The sequence below is a fragment of the Apus apus genome, chromosome 9 (assembly GCF_020740795.1).
Source record: "Apus apus isolate bApuApu2 chromosome 9, bApuApu2.pri.cur, whole genome shotgun sequence".
Lineage (NCBI taxonomy): Eukaryota > Metazoa > Chordata > Aves > Apodiformes > Apodidae > Apus > Apus apus.
Genome location: NC_067290.1, coordinates 12,618,641 through 12,641,919, shown reverse-complemented (window position 1 = coordinate 12,641,919; position 23,279 = coordinate 12,618,641). Strand labels below are relative to the sequence as shown.

The following is a 23,279-nucleotide window of genomic DNA, read 5'->3' as shown; positions in this document are numbered from 1 at the left end:
CCACAGTGATGGGCACCAGCCACATGCCTTGCTAAAGTGATGAGGGCACCTGGCACGCAAGGCCACTAGCTATCACCTGAAGGCTGCCAGCACCCGATGCCCACAGAAGGCTGCAGCCCCTGCAGAGCCACCCCCCAACACCCCTGCAGGGACCCACCACCACCCTTCCCTGCTCCACACCCACCTTGCTGGGCAGGAAAGCACCACTTAGTGCAAGACACGGTGCTTTTATTCATGCTCAAAGCAAGCTGTGTCCCCACCCCAGCCTGTCCCTTGCCAAGCCCCAAATGGGGTGGCTGGAGAGTCCAGACCACTGTGCTACAGGCTGGTGGGCATCACCATCGGGTGCTGGGACAGGGTGGCAGGGTGCCTGGGCACCCTCAGAAGTGGAGCTGGACAAGGTAGCGGATCCGACACTGGCTTTCCTGGTAGATGAGGTACTCGCTCTGGCTGAAGGAGGAGTCATGATAGGCGGGCATGGGGATGGGCTTGCCCTGGCACACCAGCACCTTCTTGCCATCCAGCAGCATCTCCTCATCCTGGGCAGGGTCTGGGAGAGAAGACAGCCCCCACCACCACATCAAGTCCGAGATCTGGCCTCTCTCCACCCACCCCCCAGACCCTCCAGCCCGTTCTGCCGCAGGCTCACCCGGCTCTGTCCGGCCACAGGCCAGGACACTGTCATAGCCAGCAGGTGGCTGACGCAGTGTGGGGTCATCACAGGTGATGTGGTAGGGCTTGCCCAGGGCCACCTCCGTCAGGAACATAATTCCAATGTTCTTGGAAGTGCAGCCCACTGCCATGAGAGAAGGGGATGGGGATGATGGTACCGGCTCTGGCATTCCCATCTTGTTGTGCCCAGGTTATCCCAGCATGCAGAGACTGGTTGCCATGGCAGGGAAGGGGCTTGCCGTGCCCACAGCTGCCTGGCAGGGGGTATGTGAAGGCACCTGGGCTCCCACAAAGCCCGTGGGCTCAGGACCCTCACCGTAGCAGGCTGACTTGCTGTTCTCAGAGGCAAAGTAGATGCCCTTGCCCACGCGCCCGCCGGAGTGGGGCATGATGCGCAGCCCGCTCTTCAGGATGGCCGCGACCACCGCCACGTTGGTGCCGTGCCAAAGCAGGCGCCGGTGCTCCAGGAGATCATGGGCTTTGAAGCGCTCATCCTGGAGAGATGCAGAGCTAAGGGCTGTCTATGGTGGGAGACGTGGGTGCCTGGCAGTGGGAATCTGCCACCCAACCACCCCAACCTAACCCCAGTGCAAGGCTGGAGGGGCAGGGGAGTGGCTGCTTGTTTGCCCCTGGCCATCCGGGCTCAAGTCTCCCTGCGTGGAGATGCCTGGAGCCCTAATGCAGACAAAGCTCCATTCTGGGGTCCAACCAGGGTTTCATCACTGCAGGACAGGGATAATAATCTCCTTCTCACCTCACCATCTCGAGCCACCTGCCAGATGTTGAGAATGCGGAGTCTGTTTCCTGTCTGTGTCACATAGTTTTGGATCAGCTGCCAGGGAAGGAGGCAGGAAAGTGGTGTCACAGCAGGCAGCCATGCCAAAAAGCTCACAGTCCCCCTGGGGCAGTAGGGACCTTTGGGGTGCTCACAGGCTTGGCACTGTTGCTCTCAAACATAGGGCACTGTGGCACAAGCGGTACCTGGTATTCCCGGGAAGCTGGGTCCAGCAGGGACAGCTGGCAGCAGAGCAGGGCATAATCCTGATCCAGCGGATGGGCAACTTCCTCCTCCTCCTCCTCCTTCACCTTCTGTGCCTGCAGGCTCTGTGCCACCTCAATGTCGGCCAGCACCTGGCAGGGACAGATCGAGGACATCACAGAGACTGGGCACCGTGCCTGGGGGACCAGGGCAAGCCCAGCCTCCTGCCAGCACCCCTCTGCCTCCTTGGGGAGGGACACCCTGCCATCTCACCAACAGCATGTCCTTCTTGGCACGCAGCAGCTCGGGGGAGTTGATAGGGGGTGGCCGTGCCCGCCCAAAATTATGAGGGATGATGGTGTAGAAGCGGGATGAGAGGTCCTCCAGGCGGGTGGCCTGGGGGTGCTCATCCTTCAGTGCTGCCTCCAGCTCCTCCAGAGCCTCAAAGCCCCTTGCGATCTGCTGCTTGCTCAGCTTCCCCAGTGGCATCTTCTTGACATCTGGCCAGGGGGACAGAGGAGGGCATGGGTGAGCCTGTCCACCTCATTTGCCCCACAGCTACTTCTAAGAACATCCAGCATTACCATGGGCACACATAGGCTTGAGGGGTCCACAGTCCCACCAAGTGCCAGGCTGTCAGTGGGGATGCTCTAGAATCCACCAGCACCTCTGCCCCATTCACCTCCCCACCTGCACTTTCTGGCCCCAGCCCCCAGAGCCCCTCCACGCCACCCCATCACCTGCCGATATTCATGGTCTGCATGGCATCCCGGAACATGTCACTGCTGAAGATGAGGGACACCAGGTCCTGCGTGGCTTTGTCCAAGGTGCAGGGCAGTATCCGCTGCTTGCAGACCTTGTCCCCATCCACACCATCCACCTGCAGACCCCAAACAACACCATTGACACCTGTGAGCCCTCAGGAGGCTGCAGGGATGTGGTGGGGGAGAGCCTGGTCCCCAGGCAGCAGAGCAACAGGCAGAAGTTGCCTCTACTTTCCATCACTGATGGCACACAGTTGCTTGTGGTGCTCACTTGGGATCCCCTCCCACCCCAACCCCTTTTTCCCATTTCTCTGCTTGTGGACTGTTTCCGTTTGCACCCAGACCTCTCCCAAAGCCCACCCCATCCTGCTAAGCCTCTCAGATGTTCTGGTGGGATGTGAGGACCACCCTACCATGGTGACACCCCAGCTGTCCAGCACACTCACCTTGAGGGCAACCTCCACCTCCTGCCCAGCCCCTGGCTGCACCTCAATGAGTGTGTATTTCCCTGGCTGGGCAACAAAGTTCTCCCTCGCTGCCCAGCTGTTCTTGGTCTTCTCCCGAAACTTCTTCTCAAAGTCCTTCTTGGCAGCCTCCAGGGAGGCAGTGGGCATGAGCTTGGACTGGCCCACCTCCCCCTGGCAGTGGAAAGCAGCAGTCAGAACCCACCTGCATCCCTGCTTCAACAGTCCCATGCCAGAGGGAGCAGCCAGGGAGCAGGAGAACTGCGATGGGGATGCTGTGGGGCAGCAAGGAACATGCCAAGCCACCAGAACCAGGTCTGGGGGTCCCTCCAGCTGTAGGGAACACCCCAGGATCCCTTGTTGGGGTGTCACATTCACCCACCATAGCAATGAGGTGTCATGTCCCCAGCCAGGCTGACCCTGTCACTTGGGGGCAAAGCCTTGAAGCCTCCCCAAGAAGGAGCTATAGCAGGGCCACTTGGTTGCTTGCTTTGGGACCAGGATTTCAGGGATGGGGACCACCAGGTTGATCCCTGAACTTTGCGGGTCCCGAGACAGGGTGGGGACAGCCATGGGGGAGGATGAGCAGTGCTGAGGTGGACTCACCACACGGCCCCAGCGGCTCCAGACACTGTAGGCGCCATCATGCTCAAGGAGCTGGATGATGTAGAACTTGTTGTTGTTGGCGCTGATGTTGGTCTGATTCAGGGTGCAGTCATAGTCCTCATAGACCTACAGCAAGTGGCATGGCCCAGACTGGCACCTGGGCAGCGTTTGGGGATGGGGGGTGCAGAGCTGTCCTGGTGGGGACACAGTGGGATTTGCAAGGAAAATTTGAGCTACCTTTGTGTCAGCAGGGCAGGGGCTGCTCTAGGACTTCCCTCATGCGTCCTTGACCACATGGCCCCATCCCAGCCCCTTGTGGGTACCCCAGCCCCTCTCTCACCCTGGCTCCTGGCGCTGTGCTCAGGGGGCACAGCCCATCGATGGTGGCGGGGGGCTTCTCCTTCGGGGCAGTTTTCAGGGCTGCCAAGGTGGAGCTCCAGGTGTCATCCTCCTCTTTCCCTTTCACCTTCTTGCCCTTGCCGTCCGGCTGTTTTGGGGGGGACGCGTGGCGCTTGGAAGCCATGGCTGAGCCACCCCCGTGAGGCCAGCGCGCCTTCATTCCCCAGCGAAGTCCTTGAGGAGAGCAGAGCCAGAGGGGAGAGGTGCTGACCGCCCTTCCGGGAAAGTCCGGCTGGACTGTGTCTCACTTTCCCTACGCCTCCAGTCCACAGCTCGGCTGCGGGAGGGACAGGACCTCTCCCTCTGAAATGTCTCAGCCTTGCCCTACTTCTCGGGGTGGGGGGCAGAGCCCCTCGGCACCCTTCAGCCCCCAAGGAAGCCCGAAGTGGAGGCACAGCCCGGTGTAACAGAGCCAAAAGGGAGTGCCGGGACGGGGAGGGGGCGGGGGGGGCAGCCACTTGTGCAGCAAACTGAGAGGGCAGAAGAGGATGAGGTTCTGCCAGAGGGGCGGCAACAGCCTTGGGAGCCCTGTCTGACCCCCATTTCCCCTCACCAGGGACCCTCAGCCTGCAAGAGTGTGTCCCCGGGGCCCCCCGAGCCCTGTGCTCCCCGGGACGTGCAGGAGAGGAAAGCAGGCAATGCCCCCCCGCCCCGAAACACGCACTGCCCCTGCAAACATGCAGTATCTCCCCAAACTTGCAACGCCCCTCCTTTCAAAAATTCTCCCCCAATCCCAGTGAAGGGGTGCAGCACCCCACAGGGTGAGGGGTAAGGTGCTTGCGTGGGGCACAGGGGGTTCTCGGGCAGCCCCACCGCTCCTGTGCCCCCCAGAGCGGCGCTGGGGGCAGCAAAGCAGGCAGCGAAGAGGGGAGCAGCCGTGTCCTACCTGCGTCCCGCCGAGAAGCCTTCAGGCAGCTCGGGCAGCCGGCCTGGAAGCGAAACTTTCTCCCTAGGCAAGAGCAGGCAGCGATGACAGCGGAAACAGCTGTCACGCCTCCGGGCAGCGCACGCACCCTGCCCCTCCTGCCTGCCGGGGGCTCCCCGGAGGAGGGGTGACCCGGCCACCAGCTGCCTCTGCAGCCAGCCCCGCCCCCCCCGCTTCTATCGTGCTCAGGGATAGAGAAAACAGTCTTGAAAGGCTTAAAGCTTGCATCATTTTGCACGTTAAATCTCTCATCTTGGGTTCTTGCCAAACATGTAGGGCTGAGGATCAGGCAGGGAGGAGGATCAGGACCAGACGCTGGCATTTGAGGGTTTGCAGCAATTGCTGCCTTCTCCTGCCTGCTAACTGCCTTGCTGCAAGAGGCACACGTCCCTGGGCAAGAATGGTTGCAGGACTGGTGGGGACCGGTGGCGCGGGCAGGAGCTGTCCTTCCACCAGGGACATGGCAAGGACGATGCTGCTGGAGCCAGGGCATCCGTGCCTCTGTAGCTCCTGGGCTGGCCTACATCAGCCCAAGGCAGCACAGGTGAGGGGACAGTCCGAGTCCATCTCTGGGGGCAGAACAAGTGATTTAGTTTTACCATGGCAGGTAGCCCGCTGCCAAAGGACTGCAACCCACAGAGGAGCTGGGGTGGGCAAGAAGCAAGGAGTGGCAGGAGACCAGGGTCTACCCCCCCACGTACCACCTGCTGCCTAACCAAAAGGATGAGGAAGGGCTGGATGTAGGGTGGTGAGAACATGGGGAGTGGTGACCACAAGGGAGAACAGGAGGCTGGCAGCAAGCCTGGGGAAGGAACGGTACTTCCTTGAAGGCTCTGTTTTCTTTAGGTCTTCTTTGCTTCTCTATGCCTGGATCCAAAGGTAAAAAGGCCATTCCATGGGCCCACCACTGTATCCAGGGGTTACCCACTTCCATAGTTGATGGATCGATGTCCCAGTGGAAACCAGTAGCGAGTGGAGATTTTCAGGCATCCATACTGGGACCAGCAGTATGGAATGTCTTGCTCTGCAGAGACGTTGCTGTTGCCTTTCAATATATAAAGAGGGCTTGCGAGAGATGGAGGCTTTTACCATGGCATATGAGAAGGTGCCGTGGTTTTAAACAGAAAGAGCATAGGTTTAGATTGGCCACGAGGAAGAAATGTTTTGCAACAAGGTTGGTGAGGTTGGAGCTGCCCAGGGAAGCTGTGGATGCCCCACATTGGAAGAGTTCACAGTCAGGTTGGATGGGGCTTTGAGCAACCTGGCCTAGGGGAAGGTGCCGCTGTCCAGGGCACGGGGTTGGGCTGCAGGATCTTTGCAGGTCCCTGCCAGCCCGGCCGGTCCCGCCGCCCCAGGAGCCGCGGGAGGCCCCGGGCGGGCCCAGCCGCGCCCCGCACTACAACTCCCGGCGTGCCCCGCGGCGGGCGGCCCCGCTGCGCCTGCGCACCGCTTGGAAACTTCCAGGCGGCGGGCGCGGTGCCTGCCAGGGAGAAGACGGGCAGTCACCTCGGCGCCATTTTGTGGAGAGGGAGAGAGGGGTTGCGCGCGTGTGCTCGGCGCCCTGTGGTGGCGGTTAGCGCTGTGCTGCCGGTTTGAGGATCGCGGAGAGCGCCATGGGCTCGGACAAGCGGTGAGTGCGGTTGGGGGGGCGGGGGGACGGATGGAAAGAGGGGAGGGGGTGGGAGGACGGGCGGCCCCGCGGGGTGGGCGATGGTGGGGGTCGTTAAGGGCGTTTTTCGTCCTGAGCTCGGCCCGGTGTGCCCCACAGCGTGAGCAGGACGGAGCGGAGCGGCCGCTACGGCTCCATCGTGGAGAGGGAGGACCGTGACGAACGGGAGTCCCGGAGCCGGCGCAGGGATGACTACAAGAGGTCCAGTGAAGAGCGCCGCGGTGACCGCTACGATGACTATCGCGACTACGATAGCCGGGACTACGACAGCAGAGATTACGACAGCCGCGACAGCCGGGACTGCCGGGACTACGACAGCCGCGACTACGACAGTCGCGACAGCCGGGACTGCCGAGACTATGACAGTCGCGACAGCCGGGACTGCCGGGACTACGACAGCCGAGACTACGACAGCCGAGACAGCCGGGACTACGATTGCCGGGACTACGACAGCCGAGATTGCCGAGACTACGACAGTCGCGACAGCCGAGACTACGATAGCCGAGACTATGACAGAGACTACGACAGTCGCGACTATGATAGCCCAGAGGTGAGTGGGGCGAGCGATCCGGGGCGGGGCGGTGGGCGCCGAACCGCGGGGCAGCTCTGACTGCCCCGGGGGAGCGCAGGGGCCGGGCTGGGCGCTGGTGCCTCGTCCCGGGCCGGGGTCCCGCCCTGGGCGCCCGGGGCCGGGGGAGCCCGGGGCCGGTGCGGGGGCCGAGGTGAGGCGGGGGCGGTTGGAGCTGCGCGTCCTGCCCGAGGCCGTCGGGACCAAACCTCAGGAAGATGCTTGTATGGGGAGTTGGTGCGTCTGTGTGGCTTTGTTTTTGTCTCATCGTGGGGACACGCTGCGATGGGTAACTGTGGGCGCTGCCTTCCCAGAGGGAGCGAGAACGCAGGAACAGTGACAAATCAGAAGATGGATACCATTCCGATGGCGATTATGGAGAGCACGACTACAGGAACGACATTAACGATGAGAAAGAAAGCAAAACCATCATGTTGCGTGGCCTTCCCATCACAGTTACGGAGAACGATGTAAGTAGCCACGAAGAGGCTTTGCTTTTCTTGTACCCGGGGCTGACTGTGTCGTTGTATCGGCCGGTAGTGGCTGCTGCCATTTTGTTGAAAGCTGCATCATGGTGGCCCCCTCTTAACATGCTGGTCGCACTGCCATTTTGAATCCTAGAAGGATTTAAACCGTCACTGTTAAGTAACAGAGGTCAGTTGAATGTTCACCAGTTTTTTTTTTTCGAGCAAAACAATCTGTGAATAGTCTTTTTTTTCATGCACGTTTTGATGCTTTCCCTAAGAGAGGGTTTTAAGCTACGTGCTCTTTTCTGTTTTCCTGCATAGCAGGGAAGAGGCAGGTTATTTTTTTTCCTTCTCTTTCTTCTCCCCCCCCATCCCTGGGAGACTGGGGAGAGACAGAAAGAGGTATTTGTATTTTTCCGGGTGTTATATTGAGGCCAGAAGCTCTGACTGGTGGGGTTACACACGCAGACTGAGCACGGCCCTGCACAAAGCTGCTTTGTGTAGGCACAGCTGTGGGAGTCATAAAATGGCTGCTGCAGCGCTGATGGAGGAAGTACAGATGAGCTTGGTACACGGTTATCTAACCTCTTAGTAGAAGGATGTTGGAAGTGATGACCTTTGAGCTTTCTTTATTTTAATTAGTCATTCAATTTTTTTCTTCCTTGCTGGATTATTTTGGTTACCGAGCCCACAGTTGTTGTTTGAGGGGTGGGTGGGAGCCCTGTAAAAGCTGAACTTTTGCAGTTTGTTTTCAAGCAGACTCCACCTCTGCCTCAGATCTTTGCGCATGCGTTCCCAACACAGAGAATCCTTTTGCACTGTTTGTGCAGTGGAATTGTTTTCTTGTTTTTTTTTCTGGACTATTCATTGTCATAATATTGAGTGTTCTTTTTAATCGTCCTGTGCTGTTCTAATATTTTTGTAAGTGCTCGATAAACTTGTAGGGTCCTGCACCCAAATGAGACAGTCAGACGTAACACAGTGTTTCAGAATAGTTTTTGTTTCTGTGGTATTAATGTTGCTCTACAGTTGGGCAAATAACTGCAGCATAATGTATGGGAAAGTTTAATTCTGAACTCATCTTTAGAATGCATCTTAAGAAAACTGCTCGTATTTCCAAGTAAACATTGCTTTGACACTTCTGATTTTGCACATATTTTCCAGCTTTTCCCATTTTTTAATGAAAAAACTATTTGCATTGAAGAGGTCAGTTCCAGTCAGCATGTAAATGAGCAGTTTCAGATCAGGTTTGAGCAGTTCTGGTTTATGTAATGTAGTTTGACTTCTAGAAGAGCTGCTAAAAACCTCCTTTTGTCTTCGCTGTCATGTTAAAAAAATTGTCATGTTTCTTCTGTGTCTCTCCACGGTAATTTCTGTAGCCTGTGCCACACCTTAAGCAGCTTTGTTATGGCTGAAAAACTGATGTCTCTTCAGCTTGTTCTTTGAAAGTACGTTCTCCACAAATCTACTTTATCCCCTAAAAAACAAAAGGAGAACTGTTAAAGCATGAGAACTGTAGCACAAGGCTTAAGAATACACACATTGTGGAGCCTTGCAGGATAGTGTTACTATTTTCCTTTGCTAGGAGCCAGGGGTATTCAGGTATGCAAGGAGAGGGATAAGTGTTCTTCATAAAAACTTGGGAGCAAGAACAGTATTTGCTTGCACAAATAACCTTGGAACACTAGAGCAAAGTGACTCACATTCTGGAGGATTCTGTAATCTTAAGTGAACACCGGAGTTGTTCAGCGTAGCAAAGGACTATGTGAGTTCTCTGGTGCTCGTCAGTCTGCTGCTAGGTTCTCCTTAGAGGTTTTCTTTTTCTCTGAGATAGTGTTGGGAATGTTGTGTTTGTATCTCTTGCATGTACTGTAAGGTAGGTTGCTCCTGTGACTCCTGTAGCTGTCTGCCAAGATACGATAATTTAACTTTCTGGTTGAAATCTCATGCAGATTCGCGAGCTTATTGAGTCCTTTGAAGGTCCTCAGCCTGCAGACGTGAGGCTGATGAAAAGAAAGACAGGTGAGAGCTCTTAATCCAGTTTTTGACATCACCTTCCTCTTCCCCAGCCCAAAAGAGTATCCAGAATTGTCCCCAAACTGCAAGCACATGCAATAAAAAAAATAAAGGGTTTGCCATGGCTAAGGAATGTGGCTTTTGGAAGACTTTTAGATAGCTGGTCAACATGTTAAAAGAAGTCTGTCTACAGGGGTTTTTGTTAACAGGTATTGGTAAGTAGTACTAGTATAAACCTGTTTTAATAGTATGTAGTCTGTTGCATGGTTACCTTTAAACATGGATTCAAATGGAGTGAAATGTAGCCAGCTAAGGGAGCTTGGTTCCTTGCCATGGCAAAATAACGAGCAGATCCCAGCAGTTGACGTCGCATTTGTAAAGCTGCTTTGTCATGAAGTAATGAAGCAGTTGGAGAGAGATTCACCTGTTTTAAAGGAACTGACTAACACAAGTATCCCGTCTATATCTGAATGCTGTCTCTAGGTGTAAGCCGTGGTTTCGCCTTCGTGGAGTTTTATCACTTTCAAGATGCTACCAGCTGGATGGAAGCCAATCAGGTTGCTTCACTCACCAAGTCTAGATATTCCTGAAAATGGAACAAGTCTGTACAGTTTAAAAAAAAAAAAAAAGAAAAAAATAAAGGTGGAAGGAGTGGTTTGTTCCATAACAGTGATTTGAAAGAATAAAAGCTTTGTATATATTAAAATTTGTAACAGTAGGACAAAATATTAGGTAAAATTAGGAGAGAAAATTGGCTATTTTGAGCACTTCATGGTATGATGTGCCATTGTTTGAAATTACTTGGTTTTGATGTAATTGATCCATAAATGTTTAGCAAGTAGTCCTTAAAAAGTCCTTACTTACATCCAGCTGACCTTTCCTTCTCTGTTGCCAGAAAAGGCTCAGATCTCTGCATTACGTTGTTACTAACCCTGAAAGAGAAGTGTCAGTTGATGGCAATAACATGTTCCACCAGTTAAAGGGAGAACTGGCTCCTCTAGAGGGAAAGCTTGCTTATTCCAACTAAATCTCATGGAGAGTGAGTTCTCATATACATTACACTGTGTATTTTGGCTTTTATGGAGTATGATTTGATAAGAAGCCAAAATGTGATAAGGAGTCTGTAGTTCCTATTCCAGTGAGATTTTCGTGTTGCACTGCAAACAGTGTCACTGGCTGTTGCTCCTTTTTTGCATATTCCTAGTATGTTTTAACAACAAAGCTTAAAAATACTCTCTTAAGTGAGAAAAGTGTATCAAGCTTTTTTAAACAATTGAGTATTTGATGTGAAGGTCCCTGGAAAGCATAAGAAATGCTCCTCTGCCCTGTTCATACTACGAGTGAGGAAATGGCACTGTAATGGGATTCATGGGCAGTTATTTCCAGCAGATGGAAGTTGTGTGCCTTATGCTGGAATACTTTGATGTGTCCTGTACTATGGGTCATTTTCCCAGCCAGAGAGCAGTGTTCAAATTATCTTTTCCTAACATGCTGCTCAGTAGGGCTGGTGGATGCAGTGGAGTTATATCAAGAAATTAATGCTGAGCATATTTTCAGAAACTAGATTGTTTTAATATATACAAAGCTGTACTGATGCATAATTTATTGAAACATATTCAAATTCACTCCAGTAACCAGCCACCCTAGCAGCAGGGAAAAAGTAGAATCTCCCCAGCAGTCCAGTTGCTGACTGTTAGATGAAAGAATGATGAATTGCAGCTATGCCAGCAGCTTTGTTTCTATGTGTGCATATTCATTGAATGCTGGGCCCTCCAACCCTCCCTCCTGCCGGTAGGAGAAATGGCTTTGCCCTCTTTAGTTATGCAGAATGTGAGAGACTTACTCATGCTACGTGCTAGATCTCTGTCAGACCCTGGTATCAGAAAAGCCACTGGTCCTGGCACTTCTGTGCTACCTCTGAAGCCAACCTGCTATAAAAATAGTTCTATTAAAGGTCTGGGGTTTGGCCTCTAGTAGGTGCTTCCTCAGATGTACTTCCACCTGTTTAACTAAAATATGTTGATGGCCATATTTTGAAAGGGCATTCTGCATACCCACGCTTGGCAAAGTGTGAGGCTGAGAATCAAGGCTTCTTAAATAGATGTAAATTCCTAACTCCTCTAAAGTCAGAGTGAGAGGACATGCTGAAAGCATTATGAACTTTTCCTACCCTTGGAGAAGCTTCACTTGCAGTCTGAATGAAGAACACAAACCTCTCGTGCAGGCTTCCAATTGAACTGATGCATTAGTCAAAGGAAACCACTCTGAGTTACTTGTCAGTTGATGGTACTTGTAATCCAGCCTCCAAGAAGCAGGGTCCCTTTGGGGGAATTACTGTATTTTTCAAAGGGACATTACTGAAGAAAGTGCTTGGAAAAGCAATCCAAATGTGGTTGTTAAAATGTCTGGGGTGTTTGGAGTAGGGGATGAAGTGAAGCAGTCACCTAAAGACATGTTTAAAAAGTCGCTCAGTGCTATACCAGAAGTGAATAGAAATGCGGGGGCAAAGAGACTCCTAAAAATGTGTTAATCCTGAACGCAGCAAATTAGGACTTTGTCTCCTTCGAGACACTTCCTGGTTCCATGGCAGCGTTTAGCGTTTGGCAGCTTTTTCAACACTCCCTGATTCCGTTTATCTTTGCTCCACATCCCATTTTCTTACTGCCCTCGTCCTCCTCTCTGCAGAATTGGATGGGCAGGGTGTAGGTGGCGGTGGTTGTCCTCCACATCCTCCCCATATGTTGTCCATGTAATTCAGGAGCACTGATTCCTCCGAAGGGTGCTCTGCCATGGGAAAATGGACATATGTACCTTGATACAGGAATAATTGAAGTCACTTTTTTTGCAGAAAAAGCTGGTGATTCAAGGGAAGCAGATTGCAATGCACTACAGCAACCCCAGGCCTAAATTTGAAGACTGGCTTTGCAACAAGGTACAGTGCATTTTTGTATCGGGGCGAGTTTGTTTCAGCTTCAGTGCTCTTCATCATCTCTGTGGTTTGAAGAAAGTCATACATGATTCAGATACGCTTGTACTGCTGGTCTGTCTGTCACTGTAAGAATGGTAAGACACCCGAATGAACAGGTTTTGTAGCTCTGGTGGCAAAGTAGATAGAGTGACAGAGGTGTTGCCCCAGAAGCCACGGGGGTTGGGCAGTGAACTGCACTGGAATATGAAGTCTTTAGGTGATGGCTAGTAGGATATTGTAACTGCTGCTGTGTTCTCCTTGTTTGACCCTTCTCAAGTGGAGATGATTTAATAAGATGAAGACCAGGCTTTACACTTTTTGCCCATAGAGAACTTGTTTTCCAGCCTGTGTTTCATTTTAACATTGTGGTTTTTCAAGTATTTACTATGCCTGGGATTGTAAGTTGAAGACCACAGAGTTAAAATAACTAAATACAAGATGACTAGGGAGAAGGTAGCTGGGATGTTCTGAACAACAGCTGTGGTGCAGACAAGGGTGGATTTTGCTGTTCTCGGTGGTTCTGGTGGGTTTAGCTTTGTTTGAATGTCTAGTTCTCGTTACTGTGCAGCAAATGCCAGCATTGTTACAAATTGTCTGAGTTTTTACTGGACTTCTCTTGTTCCTCCTAGTGCTGCCTTTACAATTTCAGGAGGAGGCTAAAATGTTTCCGCTGTGGAGCTGACAAATTCGGTACGTTATATTGCTCTTTGTGGATGTGTTTGATTTTGTGGGAGTCTTCTGTCCTGTGTACAAAACAAAGTTCATTGTAGAGCCTGGGCTGGCTTGTGAAATGCTGAATTTGAGTGAATGAGCCATCTTGTGACTAAAGTATTTTCCTCTTACGAAGATTCAGAGCAAGAGGTGCCACCTGGAGCAGCTGAAGCTGTTCAGTCTGTGGATTATTATTGTGATAGTAAGTAATCTTTTATTAATTGTATAATGTGAAATGTAAACACGGGTACTAAAATCCTCCCTGTACCTCAGACTGCCCTCTGAAGGGCTTTTGAAGTACTTTGGAAAGCCATTATATGCACAGCTAATGCCAGGCTTTTCTTCTCCTCAGCCATCATTCTCCGAAACATTGCTCCTCACACAGTAGTGGAATCCATCATGACTGCCCTGTCTCCATATGCGTCTCTGGCAGTCAATAACATTCGTCTTATCAAAGACAAGCAGACCCAGCAAAATCGAGGCTTTGCCTTTGTGCAGCTGTCTTCTGCCATGGTGAGGGCCTGACTGATGCCGTGGAGAGAAACAGCTTGTTACCTGCTTTTGTAGCTGAAGCATGTTCAGCCTTGGAGCTGTCTGAAGGACTGCCAGAGGGGTCAATCCACGTTCAGGGTGTCAAAGCTGTTCATCACTAGATGCAGTTTGGAAAGAAGGTGTTTAGATGTTGTGAGCACACTGAAAGCTATTCCTGTAGCAGAGTGCTGTTCTGATTGGAAGGCTAGCTTAGTGCTTGGATCACAGAAATAATGGTGTGGGATTGTATTTTGATCACTAGGAGCTGAGGCATATAATGTGGGAGAAGGTGCCCACAGAGTTGGGCTTCCTCCATCTTGAGAAGGAGGAGGAAGGGGATCTTGGTGCGCTCTGCAGCTTCCAGTGGGAGGGTGTCAGGACAGCAGAGACACTCTTTGAGTGTACACTGGGATAGGACAGTAGGCAGTAGCCATAAATTACAACATGGTAAATTGCAGGGAGGTGCAGGGAAGACCTCTTAACCGTGAGGTCAGATGCTGGCACTGGGCCCTGAAGGGTGGTAAAACCTTGTTCCTGCGTATACTAAAGTCAGCCAGGAACACAATCGGGACCTGCTTTACGCAGAGTGCCTAAACAAGTGCCTGATGTCAGTCTCTGCTGGCCTCTTTTTGGAGTAATTTGGGACATAAATCTGCTTTATAAAGCTAAGATTTTAGAAAATGTTTAATACTCAGTGCCCCAGGGAAACCTGCATTATTGGCACATAGGCTGTGGTGGGTCCTATTGTTCTCTGCCTGTGTAGTGTGAGGAGATGGGAGTTGTTCTTACAGTTTTAGTTGCTTTCAGTGGCTGTATGTGAAAAGCTGGAGCTTTGGGAACTTCTGATTTCTCAGTAATCTTCCTTTCATAATAATGAGTATTTCTTGTTGTAGGATGCTTCTCAACTGCTGCAGATTTTACAAAGTCTTCAGCCACCATTAAAAATTGATGGCAAAACAATTGGTGTTGACTTTGCAAAGAGTGCCAGAAAGTGAGTTGCAATAGCAGTTGATTTCATTTTTTTTTTTATCCTCTCCCCTTTCTGTTTATATTAGAGATTTGTTGTCACCCAGGCTTTTTCCAAGATTACTGTAATTCCAAAGTTTTGCTTCACTTAAGTGTCTTGCATGCACTCTGCTCTTCTCTACGTGTGAGGAGAGTGAAAGCAGTGTGTCCTACCACCCTGGTTTTCCAGTCCTCTGAGGATAACATGGTAACTGCTTGTGTACACAGCACACTTGTTTCCTTGGAGACCTAATGACTTGTTGCTGACTGTACAGCAATGAACCTGCAGTTCCTTTACTTGCCAAGCGGTGCTTTTGCTCATTGATTATGATCAGAATGTTTTATAACTGCCAAGAAATGGACATGTAAGGGCAGATTCTACCTCCTTGCATAGGGAGACACTTGAGAAAAAAGCAGTATTTACTCAGATCAGTTATTTTTGTGGTTAACAGAGACTTGCTTCTCCCCGATGGTAACAGAGTCAGCGCCTTCTCTGTGGCAAGTACAGCCATTGCTGCAGCTCAGTGGTCGTCCACTCAGGTATGATTTGGAGACTCTTGCTCATAGTCCTTTCCTGAAAGTGAAAACAGAAGTGTTTAATTTCACTGCTGACCACTTGCTTAGTTGAACTGACCAAAGATGCTGTGACAGATGTGCTCTGACAGGCTAGAGCCTAAGCAGTGTTGAAATTCTTAACTGCAGTAATTTACCTGCTCCTGACAAAAATCACCTGTTCGAATTTCAGCCACAGACTGGAGAAGGCAGCACCCTTGACTACAGCTACCTCCAATCAGGACAGGATGGCTACACACAGTATGCTCAGGTTAGTAGTGGTGGTTGTGCTCTAACCAGGAGGTGGTGGTTGTTGGAGTAGCTGCTCATGTAGCATTATTCATTTCCCTTTGCAGTACTCCCAGGATTATCAGCAGTATTACCAAAATCAAGGAGGAGTGTTGGACACAGACACAGCTACCATATCAGGTAGTATTTCTGACATGTGGGAGATGCTGGGTATTTTTATTATAATTTTGCAATAGTGGTATTTTACCTTAGCCTTTATGTTAGCTTGCTAGGTTAAGGGAGACTTGGCTCATTTTTGCTCTTCCAGTGTCTGAATGATGAGTACATGTTGCTGGAGAACCACAGATGTGTTCCAAGTGGGACCTCTGGTCTGTCATGAGAGGGCAGCCTCCTTACCAGACTACTGACTAAAGCCTTGAACTCATGAGAACTGTGTAAGCGGCTCTAGACAAATCTTCGTGCTAGCAGCTGTCAGAGATCAGGAATCACTGGCTTTGGGAGCAGAATATTTCCTCCTGAAAAGGAAACTATTCCTTGTCTGGGAAGAAAATGCACACTGTGTATCTGTCTCCTTTTGAATGTTGATTGCCTTGTTTGGCTGCTGCAGCTAGAATTAGGAGCTGAAACTGTAAACAAAGTAATTTTAGCCCTAGGATGCAGTACTGTTTTACAAATCAGTTGGCTTATCCATTATTGCTCTCTGGCAGGAGCTCCAGTCACTACCACCACAGCTGCAGTTGTGTCCCAGAGTCCTCAGTTGTACAATCAACAGACAAACTCACCTGACTCTCCGGTAATTACAGCACTAATTACTCCTTGCCTTCAATGCCAGGGTTATGTGGCATATCTGGCTTAGCTGTGGCTCTTGCTCTTTGAAGTGGGTGGTACAGCAAAGCTGCCGAGTGTCCATGGGTTAGTCACAGTGCTTGTGGTCATAAGTCATCTGCCATTTCTTCTCTGTGGTAGTTCTGTTCTTTGTTAAGGCTGAGCACTAAGATTACTGGTGAAGAGGAGCCAGCTGTTTGACGTGTGGTGTGGGCTGCTCATGCCTTGGCTCTCTGTCCTTGATTTCTTGCACCTCGGTGACAGATTTTTCTAATTGAGATTCCTGGTTTTGCTTTTTTTTTTCCCCAGACACAGTCAGCACCACCTACCACGAGCACTCAGGCACAGACAGCTGCCCCAACCGGCGTAGTCCCTGGAACCAAGTATGGTAAGCAGTTGGGAGGTGCTCCTGCAGACAGGTTTCTGTCACAGTATAGCAGGAGAGATACTTGGCTTTGGCTGTGTGCTCTATCACCCTGTGCTGGTGGTGAAGCTGTCCCTGGAGAGCATATTCTGCATGGGTGATTAAGAGCCCTTTACAGACATGTCTGCGGTCGTGCCTGCTAATTATCTCGGAATTTTACCTGAAATGTAGAAAGATACCTGTCTGCATTCAACTGGAACGACCATGTCCCACACTTTAATTTTTTTACAGCTGTCCCCGACACTTCTACCTACCAATATGATGAATCTTCAGGATATTATTATGATCCTATAACAGGGCTCTACTATGATCCTAATTCCCAGGTAAACACAAGTTCTTCCCGCCTGTATTGACTGTTAAGGTCCATTAGTTCCCTGTCTGACCATGAGAGAGGGATTGATTTTTGAGGTGCACAAAATGACAAATGTCACAAATAACTCAGCAGTGTGTGCAGGGCTGGGACTTGACTTCCCTCTGGTATAGCCCTTCATTTTTTTTCTCCCAGTTTGGCCCATACAGGACTAGCACTTGTCACAGACACCATAATTGAGCTATTTCATTGTGGAGTGCCCAGCAAAGTGCACTCAACTCTGGGCTCTGGTGGGTTGTCTCTTGGGAGAGACAAAAGGTTCTTCATAGTGCTGTTGTGCAGAACGCCTGTGTTTGGGGACAGAGGCTTCAGCCACTTCGTGCCTTTTGACTCCTTTGTGGAGTCCACAAACCTGTTTGGACTCTGCAGAATGCCTTCCCGTGTGACGTGGTAGTCTGAACCAGGCAGCTTGTGTGGGTTGTCCCTTGGACGCTTGGCCTGGGCGAGGTGTTAACTGTGTGACTGTCTTTTCCTTTGGCAGTATTACTACAATGCCTTAACCCAGCAGTACCTTTACTGGGATGGGGAAAAGGAGACATACATGCCTGCTGCAGAAGGTGTCACATACCAACAAACAACTACCACGACCACCACCAAAGAAGTGAAGGAGAAGAAAGAGAAGCCTAAAAGTAAAACAGCTCAACAGGTATAAGACAAAACAGGATTGTAACTGAGTTAAAGTCTCCTGTGGAATGGGATAATAGTTCTTTTTCATGACAAAAGAAATCCTAGATTATTTCAGTGGAGTGCATGCCTGCAGCTTGTGGGCTTTGTAGAGGACTGAGGAGAGGTGGAATTGGCAAGACATCAGTGCAGAAATAAGCTCTGCATAGGAGGAACGCACATGGAATCCTGCCAGGGCCAGTGGGAGTATAACTGAGCTGTCACTTGGAGGATTAGATTGATAAGAAAGGTTCATACAGTAAAACAATCAAGCTGCGGTGTCTTTGAACACTGAATATGGGGAAACAGCTGCACTACATCCAGTGTCCTGTAATTTAAAAATAAAAGGTAGTGGATTGACTTGTTCTGGAATCTGTGTGCAAGATTGAATCTGTGTGCAAGATTGAATCTGTGTCACTGTAGGTGGCTAGCTGTGAGGGGAGCTGTCTGAGCCAACCACTCTGCATTTCAGATTGCTAAAGACATGGAGCGCTGGGCAAAGAGTTTGAACAAGCAGAAAGAGAACTTCAAGAACAGCTTCCAGCCCCTGAGCAACAGGGAGGAGGAGCGGAAGGAGTCGGCGGCTGCAGATGCAGGCTTTGCCCTCTTTGAGAAAAAGGTGAAGGTCCTGGCAGTAGTATGCAGTGAGGTGTGGTGTGGCAGAGAGCTGGGTGCTCATGGTGTTCTTGTCTCATGCAGGGAGCTCTGTCTGAGAGGCAGCAGATATTGCCAGAGGTGCTGAAAAATGGGGACGATGACAATCCACTGAAGGTATGAGATATCTACAAAGGTATTCTCAAAGGTTGCTTGTAAAGCATTTCAGAGGATGCTTGCTTTCCAGCTTGGATTTCCACAGCAGCCACAAGGCCACACTGGGAAGGTTGTGTTGGTTGCAGTGGTCTGGTGCATGTACAGTAGGTTAAATGACTGAAATGCACTGAGAAAAGCTGTGATTTCTTCCAGCCCCAAGAGATGGTTCCCACTAGCCAAACAAGGATTTAAGCACAGTGCTTTGAGAAACCTCAAAGCCTCAACTATCTCTTGGCGCCACTGTAGTATGTAGTTCTTTTGAATCACATCTTAGAGTGATGCCTCTCCTGTGCAGCAAGCACCTAGGACTTCTGTGTTCCCTTTCTGGGCTCTCCTCTGGGCAGTGGTGACACTGTTGCAGTCCCTGTAACTCTGTCCTTCCTTCCCAGCGTGGCCTCGTGGCTGCCTACAGCGGTGACAGCGACAACGATGAGGACTTACTGGAAAGAATGGAGAACGAGGAAGAGAAGCTGACTGACTGGAAGAAGATGGCTTGTCTGCTATGTAGAAGGCAGTTTCCAAACAAAGATGCTCTGATTCGGCACCAGCAGCTGTCTGACTTGCACAAGGTAGTTGCACTGTGCTACCAGGAGGGGACTTGGTTGTCTTACCTCAGTGTTTAACTCAAAGCCAGGATGCATTGTTGCAGTTCGGAAAACTTCAAAAATAGTTGCACGTGTCTTGTTGCTCTTCCAGAGGTCAGCTACTTAGGTTAAAAGAGCTGTTGTACGTTTCATGGTGGTAATGTGAATTTCTTCTTGTTTCAGCAAAACATGGATATCTATAGGAGATCAAAGCTTTCTGAGCAGGAACTTGAAGCCTTGGAGCTGCGTGAGAGGGAGGTCAGTGTTGAGCAGATGAGTAGATCAGTAGCTAATGGAAAACCTGCACAGATGATCTGTTGAGCTCTCCTTATCCTGACACACGTCATTTGAGATAATCCTTGTAAGCCAACCCCTTCTTGGGTCGAGGTTCAGAGCTGTCCTGTTACTTGAAGATCAGTGTCCCATATCCCACAGCTTCTGCTTAGTAAGAGGGATCCTTCAGGGCTGCCAGACTGGGACCAGAAGCCTTTGGGAATCAAGCAGATGTTTTGCCTGGGATCTTCCTACACCCCAGTACAGATTCTGATGTGGGACTTGTGGTTGAGCTTCTTGTTTCTGTGGTGTTAGCCAAACTGTGTTTTAGCAGGCTGCAGTGGACAGATTTTTAGGAATGCTTTAGGAAACATTTAGTTTTGGTAGCTCAAAGATTAACAAAAGAGTCTTTAAAAATCAGTACTGACTCTGGTTCCTTTGTGCAGATGAAATACAGAGACAGAGCAGCTGAGAGGCGGGAGAAGTATGGAATCCCTGAGCCCCCTGAGCCGAAGCGCAAGAAGGTCTACGACGCTGGCTCAGTGTACGTATCCAAAAGCTTCTCAGTGATTGCTTCAATACACAAAGAGCAGCTTGGTTAACTCATCTCTTCTTCTGCAGTAATTATGAGCAGCCCACCAAAGATGGTCTTGACAACAGTAATATAGGCAACAAGATGCTGCAGGCCATGGGCTGGAGGGAAGGTTCAGGCTTGGGAAGAAAATGTCAGGGCATCACAGCACCCATTGAGGTAAGTAGAGATGGACTCTTTCTTGGTAAGGTTTAGTGCCTGCTTTTTATCCAGAAGCACTCAGGGCTGCAGATCTCTTGAGGAAGAAGCTGTGCCATCCACAGCAAAGCTGCCTCTTTTGGCATTGGCCCCTGCTCCTATTTATCCTGTCATGTGCTAGAGCTGGGACAAGCAGAGCTGTGTCCTTCCTCTGCTTCTGAGGTGGTGTGGCAGCAGGCCTGCACTTCAGCTGCCTACACTGGTGCTGTTCAGGGTGGGCTGCCCTCCCTCTGGCTGTTGGCTTTCTGGGCTTGTCTGTGCTCTGGGTTGTGCTGTGTTCTCTGCAGGTTTGTTTCAGCTGCTGCTGGGCTGGGGTCAGAGCATTGTGAAGCCAGCAAGTGTGGGATGTTGTGTGGGATCTGGTGTTGGTAGTTACGGCAGCTTGGGATCCCCGGGAGAGCTGGATGGGTTTCTCTGTGGTCTCCTGTGTGATGGTGTGGCCTTCTGCTGGAGAGCTGAAGTGTGTCTCTCTTCCCTTGCAGGCCCAAGTACGAATGAGAGGAGCTGGCTTGGGAGCCAAGGGCAGCTCCTACGGTGTGTCCACTGCAGATTCCTACAAAGACGCTGTGCGGAAAGCCATGTTTGCTCGCTTCACTGAGATGGAGTGATGTGCTCTGGCCCTCGGAGCACTGGCTGGCCAGAACTGACTGTTAAACGCTGTAGCCTTGGTGGCCTGGCTTTATTCTGGTTATGGTTTAGAGTTGACCATTTCATTCCCTTGGACTTTTTTCCCCTCTTGGCATGTGACACTTCCATGAGCAGATTATTTGAACTGCCCCAACTTCATGCTGGAGAGCTCCTGGTTAGACCAAAGGGAATGCTGATCTTTATACAGTCTTGTATATAGTGTAATGTATTTTGTGTTCAAAGTGTGTTGGCCAGATGCAGCTGCTGCCCTCAGGAGCAGGGGCAGGACCTGTTTGTTAGCTGTGGTTTCACATCTTTGCTCTCCTTCTGTTGTATTGTCTGTCTGTTGGTTGCTTGTTGTTTTGTTTTGTTTTTTTTGGAGAACTTTCCTGTACATTTTGTATGATACATCTTTGTATAGACTTTTTGAAGACTTTGATTCTAGCTGCCAGTTTGGCTCATTTCCAAAAGAAATACATCCAAAAATGATCCTATTTCTGTTTCTCGGTGGGTGAATGAAGAAAAAGTTGCCGATGCTACTTGTCCTTTCTGTGGTTCTGCTTCTTCCTTGATGAGACTTTATCCTGGAGTCTCTCCTGCACAGTGCTCTACTTTCCTGCTTCCTTTCACCCTTACATTGTGCTGTGCTTTGGTTGAGCATCTTTCTCACAGCTTCAGCATGGACACTGGCTGGTGGAGGACCAGATCCTTGTATCCCTTCTTAGCTACAGGAGCAGGAGAGGACCAGCAGAAATGTCTTCTGCACCTTGAAGCTCAGGACCCCCTGGTTGTTACCAGCTAATCCTGTGGTGGGCTGAAAGAAGGGTGACCAGGCTGCGTGGCAACTGGGGGGAGTTCTGAGCTGCTATAGGGTTTTGGTGCTCCACCCAGTTCTGCAGTGCTGTGGATGGGTGATGGTGAACCACCTCCACTGGAGTTGTTCAGTGTGTTCTCTGCCTGTGCTTGTGTCTCGGCCATCACCCTTTTGACCACTTCCTGAGAGAAGTGCTCAGCCCTGATCCCTGCCTTTGTGGGGCTGGATCAGCTTCCCCAGGGAAGCTGAGCCAGGAGCAGTCTTTCCCTATGGAGTAGCCAGGGCAGCACTGTCCAGGTGGGCTTAGGAATGATTTAGGATGGAGCAAGAGCAGCTCCAACCATCTCCTAGCTCAAGGCACTCGTGTGTTCCAGCTCCTTGCAGCCACCGTTTCAGGGGTGGGGTGCATCCTGCTGCCTTGTGACATGTAGGGTGACTGTTGCCTCGGTTTTGGGGGGTGCCTGGCGCGGTCAGCCGAGGTTGGGAAGCCCTCCACCTTATCCTGCACCCCTGCCTCCACGGCGGGACTGCTGGGGGCGTGCGGAGGGGACGGGGTCCCTGGTGTTCTCGGGGCTGGCTGTGTCTCCGGGCTGTGCCACCAGGTGGCAGGCGTGGCCCGGATGTCGCACGTCTTGCAGTCGCTTGTCGCCTCCTTGCACCGCTGCAGGTCCCCAGAAGGGGGTCCAGGGCAGGACGAGTCCAGCCAAGAGCCGAAGTCGCCGGGCAGGGTCCCAGGACGCGGCGTCCACCCCTTCGGCTCCGCAGAGAAGCTGGGTGGGTCAAAACCCCAGAGCGCCAGGCTTCCTGCCTCAGTTCCCCCGCCTCCCGGATGATGGAAGGGGGGACAGGTCTGGTGCACTGCGGCAGCCTCCCCCACCTCCCCGGGACGGCTGCGGATGCTGCAAAGTGCTTTGCTGCTCTGGGCTGTTGCCGAGGGAGGGGGGGTGTTTCCCAGCAGGTGGGCTCCAGAGGTCGATAAAGTGCATTTGTGCAGCTCAGCTTCTTCTCAGCCCATCGATCCCCTTCGCGGCGCATCCTCCTGATGAGGGGCCGTGCCCCAGGCGTGAGGGGGGGCCTGGCCTGCGGTGGGCACAGCACAGCCTGCCCCCAGGCCCCCTCCCTCTTTGCTGCCGCAAAGTGCTGCTCCAAGTGCCAGGAGCTGAGTCTGCCCCAGCTGGTACCTCTGGCAGAACGGCTGTGGTGTGGAGTTGGGGGCACACTGTGGGGGCACAAGGTCCCCCACAGCTGGCTTGTGGGGACAACTGCTGGAGGGGGTGCCCAAAGCAGGAGGCCCTCCTGCAGAAAGGCTTTAACATGGGTCCTGGGCTCGCAGCCCACCCCACATGGTGGATTGGTGAAGGCTCTGCTGCGAGTGACAGGCAGAGCTGAGAACATGGAGACCTCAAGCTGGCAGGTGAGTGGGACACCCAAAAGGACTCTGTGCCCTTTCCAGGGGGTCAGCAGGGTGAGGGCAGGGCTGCAGCCTGGGACCCCTCCCGAGCCAGCTGCAGGGTGACTTCCAAGGCCTGGACACCAATCAGGCTGTGTCTCCTT

At 51.4% G+C, this 23,279-nt stretch overlaps 2 protein-coding genes across 2 annotated transcripts; one reads left to right on the top strand and one right to left on the bottom strand.

Moving 5' to 3' along the window:
• Window positions 1-211: 211 nt before the first annotated feature.
• On the bottom strand, window positions 212-4,911 carry PARP3 (poly(ADP-ribose) polymerase family member 3). The gene is made up of 11 exons (XM_051627870.1): window positions 4,771-4,911; window positions 3,826-4,058; window positions 3,486-3,611; window positions 2,862-3,053; window positions 2,396-2,531; window positions 1,925-2,151; window positions 1,654-1,803; window positions 1,427-1,504; window positions 989-1,166; window positions 650-796; window positions 212-550 (listed from the first exon to the last, which is right to left on the bottom strand). The coding sequence occupies exons 2-11, from the start codon at window positions 4,042-4,044 to the stop codon at window positions 381-383; spliced, it is 1,623 nt and encodes a 540-aa protein (XP_051483830.1). The 5' UTR covers window positions 4,045-4,058; window positions 4,771-4,911; the 3' UTR covers window positions 212-380.
• Window positions 4,912-6,300: 1,389 nt separating this feature from the next.
• RBM5 (RNA binding motif protein 5) lies at window positions 6,301-21,405 on the top strand. The gene is made up of 24 exons (XM_051627270.1): window positions 6,301-6,439; window positions 6,578-7,028; window positions 7,361-7,516; window positions 9,466-9,535; window positions 10,013-10,086; window positions 12,378-12,461; window positions 13,127-13,187; window positions 13,345-13,410; window positions 13,561-13,721; window positions 14,633-14,730; window positions 15,197-15,284; window positions 15,490-15,567; window positions 15,653-15,725; window positions 16,253-16,338; window positions 16,680-16,758; window positions 17,026-17,117; window positions 17,646-17,810; window positions 18,300-18,446; window positions 18,527-18,598; window positions 19,027-19,206; window positions 19,405-19,479; window positions 19,941-20,038; window positions 20,116-20,245; window positions 20,767-21,405. Exons 1-24 carry the CDS (start codon window positions 6,423-6,425, stop codon window positions 20,890-20,892), a joined length of 2,727 nt encoding a protein of 908 aa, XP_051483230.1. The 5' UTR covers window positions 6,301-6,422; the 3' UTR covers window positions 20,893-21,405.
• The last annotated feature ends 1,874 nt before the right edge of the window (window positions 21,406-23,279 follow it).

Coding starts and splice junctions, on each gene's coding strand:
- PARP3 (XM_051627870.1), bottom strand. CDS start 4,044: ATGAAGGCGCGCTGGCCTCACGGGGGTGGCTCAGCCATGGCTTCCAAG. Junction 1,505..1,653: donor CAGCTTCCCGGGAATACCAG/GTACCGCTTGTG, acceptor CTTCCCTGGCAG/CTGATCCAAAACTATGTGAC. Junction 551..649: donor CTGTGGCCGGACAGAGCCGG/GTGAGCCTGCGG, acceptor CTTCTCTCCCAG/ACCCTGCCCAGGATGAGGAG.
- RBM5 (XM_051627270.1), top strand. Junction 15,568..15,652: donor GCTACACACAGTATGCTCAG/GTTAGTAGTGGT, acceptor TTCCCTTTGCAG/TACTCCCAGGATTATCAGCA. Junction 16,339..16,679: donor CAAACTCACCTGACTCTCCG/GTAATTACAGCA, acceptor TTTTTTCCCCAG/ACACAGTCAGCACCACCTAC.